Genomic DNA, 16,664 nt, shown 5'->3' with positions numbered 1-16,664 from the left:
ATTTTGGGTGAAAAAAATTAACGCAGAAGGAAGAAAAGCCGTCAGGTGTACACACACAAAAAATCTTCCCCCCCCCCCCACCCGTTAGCTCGAGGTCTGGATCCACCCGTGAATTTGGTTGGTAGAGATGGCGAGTTATAGACCTTAGCATGGAAAAACCAAAACCGTCTTTCGATAATTTTCCAGATTGCGCCTATATGTAAGGAAATTAATGTCTAATTTCTTGCTAAAATTATAGTGCAGGCAATGGTATGCAGAAGATTTCTCTCATGTGCAGCAATTTGACCTTTCATCGATTTCATTTATTGAAATTTCAAATGAATATCTTAGTTTTCGTTTATCTCATGTACATTTGGCCGAGTTCCCTTTCATAAATAGATTGACAAAGTAAAAAACCAATTTCATATCTTTATTATGCAGTTCAGTGCTAAAAAAGGGAATATCGAATATGCAGCTCAAATCAGTACTGTTATCCGCGTCCCTTGGGTTTTGTTGGTTTTTGATCTTGACTCAGTAGTGAATTGAAGGATTCAAACTAGATGTAACTTCTGTGCCAAAAATCAGAGTGTCTTGAATGTCTGCCGGATATTTCAATAATGACCATCATTCATTCCTCAGTTGCTAAGTCTTCACAACATTAAGAAATGTTTCTGGTAACCAGGTTTGAAGGTCAACATAGTATAACCGACAGTCTAAACAGATTTTAGGTTTTTTCGCGCCTTCATGCCTTGTTAACAACTAAAAAGTGCCTATAGATTAGAGTGTTAGACTTGTGTTATAACTCTAATTACAAACTAAAGCGATGTGGTACGTAATTCAGCAGCGAGTCAGATCTCTACCAAAAGTCTTTTGCTTGGTTTACAACTAGCCCGTTACCGAAACAAAAGCTAGAGTTCATTAGAATGGTAGAAATCGTTTATAGCGCGAAAAAGATAGCCGGAGTTGTCCAACTATCCAAGAATTTGGTTCAGCCTTTCTTCGCTTTCCAGAATCTTTCTTAAACGATTTGCCATCTGTTTGACAACCTCTTCCTTAAAATCATTCAGAAAATTTGAACCAGGTACCCGGTAGTGGAGGAGACTTCTCCTCTCTATATCCATCCGCAATGTCTCTAGAATGTTAAGGAAATACTTCCCTAAAGCGTCTCCACTCACCCAACCTTGGCCTCGTTTGCGTTTCTTAATGTTGTGCAGAAAAGCCGTTTTCAATTAGTAGGAATCCAGTGGTAAAGATGCCGTTCTGCGGTCTTTTCACCACGGTCTTCACGATTCGGAGAAGCTTGTGTCTGCAGCCATGGTCTTTACTGTCCATCGACCGCAAAACTTACTTCCCCTTCACCGAAAACGACTGCCTCCAAAAAACCTCTGGGTAAGACACAAATCTTTATCTTTTCAGAGGCTTGGGCACATAATAATTACCCTCAACTTGGAAGCAATGTAAGGGACGAGTACAACTGAAAAATCTTTCCCAACGGTCGAACTTGACAGCTGGTCCGTGGTTACGCAGAACTACACTTATTTCAGATAATGGTGGCTCAGTGTGAATGTAATTCACTGCGCGCAGAATAAGACTAAACCAAAGATCTTAGATGCTTGTGGGGTTAATACACCCATTATCCCACGACTACTTACGTAGCACTGAGCTTTCTCTTGCCATGAGGGGGACAAATCCGGGCACTTCGGATTCTACTAAACCTTAATTTCTTCACTTTGCGTTTTCATTACTACCATGATATCCACTTCATCAGCAGCTTCAGTCTTCAGCCCCTCGTAAAAACTGTCTGTGTACTCCTTTTTTTTAGTATTTGAATCTTAGAGTTCTCCCAACATTATGATCATGTCTTCAATGTATTTTGTGACCAACTTTCTGGCGCGAGTCATGTCTTCTTCTTCAGAAATCTATACGTACTTTAGTGAGAAGTCACGGAGTTTCTTCGTCAGCGTTGATGTGTCTCCTCTCCTTGCTTCGGTCTGTGCCATTATGTGATGCATCAGCGATGAAAACGCTATCAATTATTTAAAAAGGATTAGCATATAGAACTCGTCATTTACACGAGCTGAATCGGCGTGCATAGGAAGTAATTACATAACCCAAATCACAATAATCATTTTTGAAATTTTTCCCTTCTTTCAGTCCAGTCCTTAATTTCCTCGTTATATACCTTACTTTAGTTAAGACATCATCCGCACTGTTATTAGCTCCCTCCACAATAAAGATATTTCCTTTGCAAACTCAAACGTTTTGGTCTGTTCTCACATCATACATGTATCCACACTAAAATGTATGAAAACGTAGATCAGGTCGAAGCGACCTTATGTCACGCTTTCCATATCACCGTTTTGTATAGCTTCTAATGTAACGTTCATATGACGAGTTACCCTGTTTACTTAATTGCCATGGTTTGACTTCGGATATTCACCATTAGTGCATTGACAGTCCTCTTGTAAAAATGGAGCAACGGAAGAAGCGGCCAGATTGGAAATTATAAACGAAATGAACGGATGAAACTTAAGCGTAATACTAGCAGATCAGCTGCTTTAGATTCTATGTAAAAAAACGAAAGAAATGCTTGGAGATTCGCGGTCGAAAGGGGGAGGAAATACTGTTCATAATTATATGAGGAGGCATGACAAATTTAACCACAGGCCTGATCGTGCATCATACGTATTTAATACCGCAGTTCAAAATATATGAACTTCATATATATTCATTGTATCTGATTTAACATCACGGGTTTATTACGAATCAACTTAACGGCCTGCTCCCATTTGGCTTGTTAGCTCAATTGGTAGAGCGCTGCACTAGTATTGCAGAGGTCAGTGGTTCGAATCCCGTACAGGCCTGATTTTTTTTTTCAGGTCTGATTTTCGCTATTGCATAAATAGCGCTATGTACTACGAAGGATCGTGCATTATACGTAGTGTTTATACTGTCCCCCAATTTCACTTCGTATGACTTGCTTCATGGCTTATGTTGCAGTAGAATATAGAGAAACGCGGGTACTTTCGTGTCACATTTGTCAGTCACAAAATGCACATTATGTGATTTATTGTCATCATTACTTAGTTTCATTCCAATTACAGAAACAGTATCTTTAAAGGGACAATAAGATATTTATACAATCTACGATACAATACGTAGAGCAATGCTAACTTACTTGCAATATTATTAATTACAAAACATTAGTTACAATATTTCTAATTACGTTTCGTTAGTGCTGTACAACATTCTTAACGGACGTAGCTTACTATAATTCCTACATTATGATAATAAAGGATTTAAAAAAAAACAAAAGAAACAGAACACATTTACACAACAAAAGGTTTCAATGCAAGCGAGGTTTAAAATTACTATACATCTCGAGACAATTTTCAAATCCTCCAACATTATTTTCCTTTTAACGTCACTTTAACTAATCTTTAAATTTTCGAAGTCAGTCTTAAAAAGCCAAAGCATGATTTTGGAAGTGGTAGCGCATCACCTCCTCGATGCAGGTTGTCCCTCGCAGAGCAAACACACTGAATGTAATGAAATTGGTCAAGACCCAACAATGCCAAAACAACTATGATAATGAAAATTGGTGACCATGAAGAGTTTATAAGCGGAAGTTTCGAGTTCGAGCGTAACCCTTCGTCTATAAATACAGAGTTCTTCAGGCTTCGGGTACAGGTGCGCACATGTACGTGGCGAAACAAGATTTTAATCTCAGGTAATGAGGAATATTTCATTGAAAGTTATTCAAAAGTTAAAATTGTGTGAATAAACAGTGTTTACAAGGGTAACGCATCTGCATGGCAGTACAAATTATTAATTTTTTGTCTTTTTATTTCCCTCTCTGTTTGCTTTTGGTGTCATTATAATAACTTTCTTATGACTAATGTAAACCGTCAGCGATCAAATGGCCAACCTATTCAGGACAAGCTGTAGTAGTAGTAGTCTATAGTAGTAGTCTCTATTTCCTCACAAGATAAAAATACATATCTTATGTTACAATATTTGAGTAAAAAGCATATATATCTAAATTGTAAACTCACATAGCTAAATTGTTTTTAAAAATTAAGCGATTAATGAAAGAGTTCTTGAATCTATCTGTGTTAACTTTCGGATACTGACTTGTTCGATTCCTTAAATTGTACTTCGATACTTTCTTCTCGGGTAATAGTCCCCTTAGAGGGTGTCGGTCTATGCCAGATATCTTATGAAATACTTTTCTATCCTGCTTTTCCAGAAGGTGTTTGATAGAAAATGATTTAGATGTATATTTTCGTTTGTGACATCTATCCATAAAACACTGCATTGCTGTCAGCTCCGCCTCAGAAGCACCATATACCGACAACCCATAAGTGATGCTAGGAAGCAGAATACTTGAAAATAAGTGATCTAACTCCGCCTGAGAATAACCTTCCTTACGTAAGGATCTTAATATAAACAAGCACTTATTCGCCTTAATCAACTTTACATGCAGATGACAATCAAATCGACAATTATCCTGTAATATTAACCCAAGGACAGAAAGTTGACAAGTTTGTGGAATGCCGAAAACTGGCGTAAAAATATTCGTACAGCTTTTCTTTCTGATAACTAGCTCCTTGCATTTTTTACTATTACTAGACATACAGTTCTTCTCTGACCATTCCATAAATACTCTTACTATATCCATTGAGTTATCCTGTTCTTTCCACACGGGCGACACAATACTAGTATCATCAGCATACTTAAACAGAATATCTTTACCATTCAAACTTATCTCTAGATCATTAAGGAAAATAGTAAACAAATGGGGGCCGCTCACGCTTCCTTGCGTGGTACCCTTATTAATATCTTTCCATTGCCCGACAAATCCATCATACAAAAATACTGTCAAAAATACAAGACATTACAGCCAACTGTCCAAAAAGCCAGCTAAGTTTAGACGCCATATCCCTGAGATATAGAATCAGTATTAACTATTAAACCATCATCCCTAGTATTAGTGAGTAGCTTTCCACTTATTGCGCTTCCATTAAGCCCTTCCCCTAAACGACCATCGAAAGTTCTTTAAAATGGTAGATACCATCGATTTTACAACAGAGACAGACATGGCAGAATCCAGAAAACTATTCGAGTATCTTATCCAGCCTCGAGTCGCTGTTCAATATCCGTCTTAAGCGGTTCGTCATCTGCATGACAACCACTTCCTTGAATTCATCCAATAGATTTACCTTAATCAACCAATAGTGGGGAAGATTTCTGCTCGCCAGATAGCGTTGCAGTTCTTCGAGAAAACCAAGGAAATTTTTTCCCAAAGCATCTCCGCTCACCCAATTCGGGCCTCCCCTTTCAATGTAGTGCATGAATGCGGTCTTTAAGTGGTATGAATCTAGTGGTAAAGATGTCCGCGGCCTCTTGACTATGGTCTTCACGATTCGTAACAACTCGTGCCTACAGCCATGATCTTCACTGTCCATGGACGCAAGAAATTGCTTCTCCTTTGGTGAAAATGCCTTTCTCCAAAGAAGCTCGTCTTGAAACACATACCGCTTTCCTTTAAAAGGCTTGGGTACGTACCAGCGATCGTCGACTTGGAGGCTAGGAACGAGATCAACTGATAAATACCTCTCGTCAGATCCTTTCCTGAAAACGTCCACCTGGACTGCTGGTCCGTGGTTACGCACAACCAGACGAACCTCAGAGTATGGTGATTTAGGTTTAATCCTATTCACTGCCCGGCTAACAAGGCTTTTGAACCAAGGACCTCGAATTCTCTTAGCATTAATATAACCTTCAGGACTCGAATACTTAAGGAACATTGGAGAATTTCTCGCTCTAAGGCGGACGTACCCGGGCACTTCGGATTCGATAACCTCGATCTCTGTACTTGGTGTCTCCAGAATTACCATGATATCGGCTTCATCAGCAGCTTCAGTCTTCAGCCTCTCGTAAAAACTGCCGGTATACTCCAGTTTTAGTATTCGAATTTTGGATTTCTGTCGACAGTACTCTATGATCTGGTCTTCAACATAATCTTTGACCAACCTTCTGGCTCGTGTCGTAGTCTCTTCGGAAATCTTCACATATTTTACGGAGAACTTACGAAGTTTATTCGTAAGAGATAACGCGTTTCCTCTCTTTGCCTCGGTAAGTGCCATGATCTGAATTATAAAAAAAGACAATTTATTTATAAAAAGAAGAATAAAGATGAAAATAAGAAGATGAAAAGCGATATCGATGACTTGCACGAGAAATGAATTTAGTCATGCGTGGCAAATGTGTGATTATCCTGGGGGGTCGAACAACCCTCGAGATATTGGAATTCAAAATCATGCTGTTCCTACTAATGTTGCTTGTCAGTAAAACGGGGCGACAAAGTAATCAACGGTTGTAAACAAATCGATATGTCAACGGTAGACCAATTGATACCGACTTTTCAAAATTACACCGTAATACCCCCGTCGACTTTCCGAAGTAACGTGGCGACGTTAAAATATAACTCGACTTTTCTACGAGGGAGTTTCGATTAATACTCGTCGCGGTCAGCTTTTTTGTGACTGAGTGAAAGCTCTTGAAAGACTAAAGGTGAAACTATGAGTGAAGAAGCTAAATGCAATCGCTTTTCCGCGATCATCTTTCAGGATCATTTGCATCGTTGGGGAATTCCTTGCCGTTCCAGGTATGTTTTATTTTTAACAAAGAGTTCAGGCCGCAATCGTTTTTCAATACAATAATTTCAAGTCTTCAGTCTTCTCACTGCGAGCTGCCAGTATTTATTTAGTCAAAAGCAAAAATGAGTAACCGGCGAATTTATATGGGGGAAAGCGAAGCGTTGTTTTGGCGACTAGCCATTAGTTTACTTTTCTGGTGGTTTTACCTCTCATCCGTTTGGTGACTAGGCAAATATCAATACGTGAAAATCAGTGTGTGTACACCCCTGAACGTTGAAAATATATTACGTCGAAGAAACAGTGTTGGTCTCGGTCCACATTTTTGTCAACAGTATGAAAACATACACATATCGCTTTAGAAGGTGAAGAGTGCGGACCAAGTAGAAAAGCAGTCATTTGTTCCAAATACTGAAATCTCGCGCGCGAAATGAGAAGACTATGAGAAGGCTTGAAATTCTATTTGAGAACGATTGTAGCCGCTTTCTTAGAAACCGAATACAATGGCCGCTTTCTTAAAAACAAAATACGCGAGGAAATGGGCAAGGAATATTTTACGATAGTGCAAATGATTGTGAGAGGTGATTGCGGAAAAGCGATTGCGTGACAGTCGGTAAGTTGTAAGATGACATCTGATCACGTATCACAAGAAAAAGGTTTTTAAAATTTGCAGTCTGCATTTTGTATCCAGTCTGCAGTCTGCATTTTTTACCTAGTCTACATTTTGTACCCGGTGTGCAGTCTGTATTTTGTACTGACCGACAGCCAAATTGTGAGTTCTGACTATTGGCTGACATCACCCCAGCAGTTCAAAGTAATTCCAGTTATTTTGTCTCAGTTCGTGACCGGTATTCTACAAATCCTGCAATCTGATTGGTTCCGAGAGCGAGCAGTATTCTCCACATTCGGTCCGATCACAGCGGGCGGTATCCGTTTCGCTTGAGTCACTTCGCAGAACTTATCAAGCTTCGTTGCAGGTTTTCACAAATATATCTCATTTTGCCGGCCGGGCAGAATTTTTGAGCAAAGACTTCGGTCACGACCTTTTAGCGATAAATAATATCCATTCTTCTGTCTCGCTCTAAAATCACTATGGTTTTGCAGCAAAAATTGATTTCGAAATACATTTGGTGGTACTAAATTTGTTTTAAAACGATTGAAACGCGGTCTTAAAACAATTTTTTATTTAAATCCTTCATAAAAAGTAACTCAGAAAGTTACAACGAGAGGTGGTTGCAGCTAATAATTACGTTAATCAGTGTGACTTTCATTCGTTAATATCTGAATCCTTCAACACAATTTGTTCGTTTGTTAAACGTTGAGCGAAGTTTTGAGTTCTTCTCTAAACACTTACGCCTATTCTTGCAAATCCCTTGAATTTGGACATTTCTACCGTAAATTTGTCATCAGAAACCGGAGGAATTTGATGAATAAGAGTAGCATTAAATCCCCTTATGTCTAGCTGAAAAGAGTCTCACTGACTTCAGCTTTTTAGTCGAAGAAGATTTACACACACCATTGCAGAAAACGAACAAGCAGACTAACAACTCAAAACACACATTTGCATTCCCTTACAATTTGACTTTCCGTGACATTTTAAAACGGAACAGAGGTAAATCTTCGAATATTAATTGTCGTTGGAAAGAAACAATACTTTCTGTAAGATCTCTCTTAAATGGGGCCCTGTCATACCCACCCATCCTACCCCAGGGGAGGACATCCACCACACAATCATCTCGTGCGGGGGAAATTAACGTCTCCTACCCTAACCATGCACGAGACGGGGCCTACGGTTTATTCGTCCTTATCCGAGAAGACTAGAATATCTATCCAGTTCTTGATATTATTGAAAGGTAGCAAATTCTCCTCAGTTATTTTAAGACCATGAGTATTGGTCCGGCCGGGGCTCGAACCCTCGACCTGCCGCACAGCACAATCCGGCGCTCTAACCAGTTGAGCTAACCGGGGGGCGGTCTCTGAGTGTTTTTTCTTTTTTTTTTTTTGTTTTTGTTTTTTTTTGTTTTTTTTTTTCACGTTAACTCGTGAGTGTTTGTCACACCAGTACTGTTGTTTATTCAAAAGCGTATGCTTGTTTTAATTCTTCATTTGACAGGTGTCACATGGCGACAGTTACTTGTCAAAAATTGTTTCAAAGTTTGCTCGGAAGGTTTTTCAGTTACGTTTACAAATTAAAAATATTTCGGTGAAAGCGTTCTCTTTAATTTGAATAACGTCTGCATTCTTTATCATCCACTCGCTAACAAATTGTTAAGATCATGGAGGATTTTCCCGTAATTAAACTCGTAATTGTAGCCCTAAATCATTCGGCTTCTTTTTGCAATCATTTTGTTATGTGCAGTAAATGGCTTATGTGTTATGTGTTATTGTTATGTGTTGGAAAAAAAATAAAAATATTATTCACCAGCATAGGTCGGTCCGTATTGGGAAACACTGTGCCCTCTGTCTTGAGTACCGCCCGAGGCCGTAGGCCGAGGGTGGTATCCAAGACCTCTGGCACAGTTTTTCTCAATACGGACCGACCTATGCTGGTGAATAACATATATGTACTTTTAACTCTATCTGTCGCAGAACCTCTACGGACTCCGCAGGACTGTATACAATCTTATTTTTAAACAGATTTATTTTCGACGAACACCGCCGACGTTCTAACAGTCTGTAACAATCTAACAATCTGGCAATCTTGAACAACTTTAAACATCTGACTAATACTACAATTTACTGCGATATTCATAGTTCGCCTTGCGTAACTACTAGCTATAGTATTTTTCCTATAATCGCGAGTAGAGTATAATCCCAATCTAAACTATTGTAAAACACCTACATTTAATTCTTATTACGCAAAAGCTCGTTTCCCCTTCCTTATTAGGCGGAATATACACGTGTAATTACAAAATCTTTCTTAGAGTAAATCAACTACGGACCTTGTTTACATTATTATGAAATCTCTAACGCAATCGAATACAATTTGGTGACATCATTAATACTTACTAGCACATTTGATAGATGAATTAATTCGTAACTAACATTCCCCGATACTATCCGAGAGTTACCCATCGGCTGCTTATGTGTATGTTCAGTCATAAAAAGGAATTTAATCATCTTCAAAACCCATTAATTAAAACGTAATGTGTCCACGACTCATTCCGAGTTACCTTTGATTCAATGTTAGCTGCCCGGCAATATCCGTCAAGGAGAATTCGATGGATTTTTTATAGGCAAACTGGCATTAACTTGGAGTTTACCAACTCCTTGTATCAGAAGTGCAATAATTTTAGATTCTACAGACGAGAAGATACATGGGATGGAATGATGTCCTTCGATTTGACGACGACAATTATTCCGTCTTTATATAGTCATTGGCCAAAATTACACGACTAAACTAATGATCCTCTCCTGTTAACTCAGTTCGACAAAGAATCAAATAACAATACGATCTTAGGAACGGCGAACATCGCAAAAAATATGTAATCAAAGGAGAAAGTTCACGATCCTGTGGGTTCGAGAAGAAATTATGTAATTCAATAGTGCCGACTTCATGTTTTCTCAGAAAAGCACGTGGTTGTCAGAAGAATAAATTTCTTTCATGAAAGTGAAAACCACGTTCCTGAAGTATCTGAGTAAATTGCATATTTACCAGTTCATAGACACAGTTTCTTTCGCTTTTCTCTAATTATAAGATCGTGCCCATCCAGTACTAACTGGAAAAGGCTGGTTTATTTACGTGTATTTTCATTTCACCTTACTCATGCACATTTGTTGTTCATAGAGGAAAAGCTACGGACTTAACGGTTTATCGGGACCAAATATAGCCATGCAATAAAGGGCTATATGTAAATAGACATAAATTCTTATGGGAAAATAATCAAAGAAGCAAGCATCGGATGCATGTATGTATCACAGAGCGCGTCGGAGCATGGACTACGTACCGAGCACGCACACAAAGAGGGGCTTTTATTTAAGACAATGCATATCTCAATGCTTTCTGTCTTACCTATAGCAGTGTCGAAATTTTCAATGCTTCTTCAGTATTCCTGTAAAGAATCTGTTGCTCTGCAATAGCCGCTGAAGCCTTTCCAAGGAAATAAATCAAGACTGGAGCACTTAAACGCTACCTCTAACGTCTAAACTATGGTGCATTAAGTCTAAATGATGAGTGAAAGTTACACGGACTTAAATAGCTGGATGTGACGTAATGCGTGACTAGTCGGGGAATCCCCTGTACCATACTTTTGTATAGATCAATGTTAAAATAATTCCATTAACATAGCGAAAATTTCGACGAAAAAGGTTAAATATTCTATCTTGTTTCATGGACTGTTTCAAAGAAATCTCAAAGAATCCGTTTCGCATGTCTCAAGGTATACGCCAGAAAAGTGCATGTAAATCAACATTATTTGCTGAATATGCAAAAGTGTCGTGACGTGTGGTGTGTTCACCAAAAATAGAAATCGGTATTCACCTCTTTGTTTTCGAATTTTCGAATCTTCTTGTAAAGAAGTATCCCCGTACGATATTGCTGTTTAATGTCATCGGAAAGCAACGATATCTACAGTTGCAATACATGATAATTATATATATTTTTTCATTACTGAAAAAGTCAATCTTTAAGGACTCTATATGAAAACACATATGATTTGTAGTTAGTGTACTGAACATATCTTATCACAAGGTAATATAATATGACAAAAGTTGCTTCCAAAAAATTTTGACTGAAACGTGTAAACTAATGTTCAATGAAACTATTTGATGGAAAAAACATGTATATTGCATAAAAGTTTCTGGCATACAAATAATTGCAAATCAGCTATTCAGATTTACACGAGAGCAGGAACTTCTTTTGTCTTTATTTGTTTTGCATGTCGAAGCGTAACAGCACGAATACGGGAAAACCCCTCACGATGTGATAACAGGTGATATGCCGTCATGAAACCATTATCTTCCAGAACGGTAAATAACAGCTTCGGGCATTTTTCCCTTAAGGTTAAAAAAACCCAGGTGATTAAAAGTCTTTTAATTAGCCTTTTTAACAAAAATTGAATACTCTTAAATGATTCCCTAATAGTATTCTATAAAATTGAAATAATAATGTTATAATTCATTTGAAATTCGCACAGGAACTGAAAATTGCCCAACACAAAGTTAATGATTTTCAGCCAGTATTATTAAACTCATGAACGACCCGGAAAACTAACTCGCGGTTACAACTTCAAGAAAAATATATCAAAAGAAGAGATAACAAAAAAAAAAAAAGCAGTGGAAAGGAAAAGAATGAAAAACTTTAATTTAACCTCCCAAGAATTTAATGTGTACAGGTAAATGTTCTGCTAGCTTACAAGGATTTCAATGACCTTTTTTATTACAGAAGCTTGGCAGTGTAAATCAGGATTCTGCTAGGACTTAAAATGAAGTTGCGGTATTAGATAAGGTGGTGGAAACTGTTTATCTATGAAAGAATTGTTTTCCGTTTTACTTTACCATTCAGGATTCTCGTGAGTAGTCCAGTGGTCAGTGCGCTGGACTCTGGGTCAAATGGCCCGGGTTCAAGTCCTGGCCGGGGCTTGACGTTGTGTCCTTAAGCAAGACGCTTCACTCACATTGCTTCGTCTTCTTGGATAGGACGTAAAGCCGGAGGTCCCGTCTCCTGCATCTATCAATTAGTTAGTTTCGGCAGGGGACGTTAAAGAACCCACATCACGAGATTACTGTGATGTGGTTTGGCCTGGTTACTGGGAATTGGGGGGAGGGGGCATTTGTGACCGGCAGTCTGGAAAAGTCCCCAGTACAGTGTTGTAAAGCGCTTTAGAGCATTCCATGGAAATGCGCAATAGAAAGCGATATATATATATATATATGAGCGAAATAGGCAACGTAGGATCCATGACAGTGCTCGACAATTAACAAATGGTAAACACCACAGCGTACACTATTGAGTTATGGATGCACGCGGGAGGTTGCTAAGCACGAAAGAAGCGTAAGAGTCGCTCGAGGCGATAGACGAGAGCGACTCTAGCTTCTTGAGTGCTTAACAAACCTCCCAAGTGCATCCATAACTCAATAGTGTACGGTGTGGTGTTTACCATTTGTTTTATAACATAACATTGATACATTGTAGCTAAAGAGTTCCCTTTTACTTAACAAATCTTACGTGACCAGAAAAAACAAGCGCGCGCGGAAAAATAGTCTTTGCATTTGCTCACGTCAGCAGCGTACATCCATGGGCAAATGGGGAACGCTAAATTGACCAATCAGAGCGCGCGCTTTACTTTGGTTATGTTATAATGAAGGAGTGATTACAGTAGCAAATGGACTACTCAAGTGACGCACATATGGATTTTAATACAGCCTGTTTCGTAGACCAACAAAAGTTGATCCACTCATCAGTTAAACTCCACAACTCGTTGCTGAGTTAGAGTTAACCGTCACGATGCCTCAGTGTGTATGGAGTTTGACTGATGAGTTGATCAACTTTTGTTGGTGTACGAAACAGGCTGTATTAAAATCCATATGTGCGTCACTTGAGTAGTCCATTTGCTACTATATATATATATATATATATATATATATATATCGCAAGCCGTTAATGGAACTCTCAGGCCAACAAAGGTGCACCGCGCCATGAGGATCAATAAAGATTTGCAGTCCAAACCTCACAGCCAATACGAACGTAGAAAGTTTAAAAAATTGCGAGGATGGACAACTTCTGACGTAAAAAATATAAAAAAATTTAATAAAAGACGTTTCGGTCAGAGACCTTCTTCAGTTATTTACAACTTTTCAAAAAAAAAAACATTAAATAGGATCGAAGTGCCAATGATTACGTAATTACAGATAACGACTAATGAACTGGTGCCACTTTTTTAATGCTCGCCGCATTGCTTCTTTGCAATTGGTTACGCCACTCATATTAACATATTTAGTATTCTTATCTCTTAGTTTTAGGGTTTGTTTCTTGCATTTTTTCCATTGCTTTCTTTTTAATTAGGTTTTTTGTTATCGTTTTATTAGCACCAGTTCATCAGTCGTTATCTGTAATTACGTAATCATTAGCACTTCGATCCTATTTAATGCTCTTTTTTTATTTCAAAAGTTGTAAATAGTGAAGAAGGTCTCTGACCGAAACGTTTTTTATTAAAATTTTTTATATTTTTTACGTCAGAAGTTGTCCATCCTCGCAATTTTTTAAACTTTTTACGTATATATATATATTCTCCTCAGCCGGGCAGCCATGTTGCTAATCACTACTCAGTCAATGTCGACTAAAATGTTAACGCTGTCCAGCCAGTAGTGTGGAAGATTTTCCTGCTCGAGGGAGTTTTGCAGGTACCCCAGAAATCCAACAAAGTGACCTCTAAGTGATGTCCGTGTATTCCAGTAATGGTGATTCTCTTTGATGTAGTGCATGAAAGCTGTCTTCAAGTGGTATGACTCTAATCTTCCGAGGGAAGTTCGTTCTCTGTTAACAATGGTCTTGGCGATTCTGAGGAGTTCATTCCTGCAACTATAATCTCGGAACGGGGAACGAGGAACGGGGAACGAGGAACGGGGAACGGCGAACGGGGAACGGGCGTACAGCGGTAACCCGACTGAGAATTCAAAATGGCGGAGTAAAGAGAACTAAAAGGGTCTGGCAACTAGTTTTGAGTACGTGCTCTTCGAACGCGATCGTCGGAGCAAAAAGCATGGACGTTAAGTGTAGGTTTTATTGAAGGATGTTACTTTGAAATGTTGAGTGCCTCATAAATTTAGTTTTTGTCTGGCACACATTGCAGGTTGCAAATCCTCGGAGAGGCGAGTATCTCACAATTCATGCACAACATTTGAACAATCAACTCAGAACTACAAGCTCGCGGCATTTATTCTTATATTCATAGAATAATTGTACTGCAAGGTAATGAAGTTTACCTCCAATATCTTCACCGTTACAAACTAGCAATATCAATAATCCAACGAAAAGACTGCTAACTTCAAGCGAAAAAGCACATGTTCCTATATCCCATAATACTAACACAACCAAAATGTCCCTAGGCTGGTCTCATCACAAGTCCAGTCTCACTGGGGGGCGTGATATCCTCCCGCTGCGGGTCCGGACCCGAACACTGCCGTACACCCGTTCCTCGTTCGCCGTTCCCCGTTCCCCGTTACCAGTTTTAGTAACATCCAGTATCTCTCGTCGATAAACTAGCGTTTGCGGCCGACTTAAGATTTTATTAGGTGACAAAATCTTTACTCTTTGGCTTAACAAAGGCAGTCACGTGAATCCATTAAGAAACGACATTCAAAGGTTGATGTTTCATTACTAAATATCGTAATTTGCTCAATAAAGCAGCAAGCAAAATACGTAAAATTCAAGAGTTTTGATTAGATATTTTCGACTCAGATATTCTTTTGATTTGCATCCAAAAAAACTGTCTGTGAATATTCAAAGTGAACAGTTGAATTATTTTAGAAATCGTTTTTGTTAAACGTGGGTATATCAAAGAATAGAAGCAATTGGCAAGTTTTCTTGTGACAAGCGTTACAGCGACCAAGAACACATCCAGCTTCTTTCTAGTTTTTCGAAATTCAGTGTTCGTTGGCAATTCTGTTTTTGACTTTGAACTTCAATGGGGCTGTCTCAATCGAGTATAAAACCATATTGACAATTCTAATTAAACTGCCCCAGAGCTTTAGAGCAGATTGAAATGGCTTAGCAAGATAATACAAGTTGGTGCGCTATGTTATCACCTAAAATAACTCACTTAATTTTTAGACGCTTTAGTATGTTGGTAAGAAATCAAGATCTAAACCATAAAGAGTTGAGCGAACGAGCAGTGCAAATAATAATCGATACAAATTTGACACGTCGCTGAAATATTCAGCCAATCAAATCCGTGTTTGGAGTTAAACCACGTCCGGTTGATTTCTGAGAAAGATTTGTGACAACAGGGCAAAGCCAATAGGAGGAAAGGATAGAAAATTTCTGAGAGAGCTGCCGCAAAATATCGGTAACACTTTTTAGGAATTTGTGTCTAATACACCTTTTTTTCGTCTACTGTTTTTGTCTTGAGTGAAAAGGTTTAGAGGCTTCCTTAACGTCTTGGGACCGGCTAGTAAAGGAGTCTCAGTAGCTCATAGGATGACTTCCGCCACTTAGTCTAATACATATCGAAAGGGAACTAAGAGGAACCACATCCACTTGACTTCGGAGAATAAGCCGTGACATATAATAACGACAAAATGACAAAGCTAATAGGAGGAGAAGGAATGAAATTTTTGGGATGCTGTCGTAAAATATTTTCACGATACATTAGCACTTTTTAAGCACTTCTGGCATCTCTTCTAGATCTTGTAAATCTACACCGTCTTGGGTGAAAATCTTGAAGAGGTTGTCCTAACTTCCTGGGGCTTGCTTGTAAAAGGTGTCTGAAGAGCTTAAAAGGTGACCTCTGCAATTCGTCTTTCCGAAATTCAACGGGAGACTGGGGCGGAACTTAACTCGTGAAGAACCCTGGGGATGTTTTTGGAGACGCGAGCCAAAGTGATAATGAAAAACATGGGGAAATTCTCGTGCTGTGTGCCTCGTTGCACAAATAATTGGCGTAATTCCCCAGATTTGAAGTTCCATTCACTTCCTCAAGATCCTAAAGTGCTCTCTAAGTATGTCAAGTTGATACGAAACCTTAATCTTAAAATACACTCGTCGAGTACAAAAATATGCGGCAAACATTTTCTGCAAGGCGAAAGGATGAGTCGTACACAACTCCCATCGATTTTTCCATGGTCTAAAGCTAAAGAAAAACCATCTCCGACCAAAAGTGTTTGTGTTGAATTCCACAATGTCGAGGAGTCCAGCGAAACCCTTCGAAAGGAGATTGAACAGCAAAGAAACCCGAAAGATGTAATTGTCCCAGAAGAGATTGATGGAATAGAAGACAAAACGATTTTGTCGAAATTTACTTGATCTCGGCTTTCTACATTGCCCTATCATATTCTGCTAATGATCTGTCGAGAATTTCCATTCAAGAA

At 38.8% G+C, this 16,664-nt stretch overlaps 2 protein-coding genes across 2 annotated transcripts; both read right to left on the bottom strand.

Annotated features, from left to right (window-relative positions):
- Positions 1 to 715: 715 nt before the first annotated feature.
- On the bottom strand, positions 716 to 1,979 carry LOC111341017 (cyclic GMP-AMP synthase-like receptor 3). Its single transcript, XM_088749391.1, is given in 3 exon segments — positions 716 to 1,241; positions 1,243 to 1,570; positions 1,909 to 1,979. Coding segments are annotated over 3 exon segments (690 nt in total). The 3' UTR covers positions 716 to 950.
- Positions 1,980 to 3,930: 1,951 nt separating this feature from the next.
- On the bottom strand, positions 3,931 to 10,865 carry LOC111333724 (cyclic GMP-AMP synthase-like receptor 3). Its single transcript, XM_022939352.2, has 2 exons — positions 10,651 to 10,865; positions 3,931 to 6,131 (listed from the first exon to the last, which is right to left on the bottom strand). Exon 2 carries the CDS (start codon positions 6,126 to 6,128, stop codon positions 5,097 to 5,099), a length of 1,032 nt encoding a protein of 343 aa, XP_022795087.2. The 5' UTR covers positions 6,129 to 6,131; positions 10,651 to 10,865; the 3' UTR covers positions 3,931 to 5,096.
- Between the last annotated feature and the right edge of the window lie 5,799 nt (positions 10,866 to 16,664).

This window comes from Stylophora pistillata, chromosome 2 (assembly GCF_964205215.1).
Source record: "Stylophora pistillata chromosome 2, jaStyPist1.2, whole genome shotgun sequence".
Lineage (NCBI taxonomy): Eukaryota > Metazoa > Cnidaria > Anthozoa > Scleractinia > Pocilloporidae > Stylophora > Stylophora pistillata.
The sequence above is the reverse complement of the archived record's forward strand: the minus strand, read 5'-3'. Positions and strand labels throughout refer to the sequence as shown.

Coding starts and splice junctions, on each gene's coding strand:
- LOC111333724 (XM_022939352.2), bottom strand. CDS start 6,128: ATGGCACTTACCGAGGCAAAGAGAGGAAACGCGTTATCTCTTACGAAT.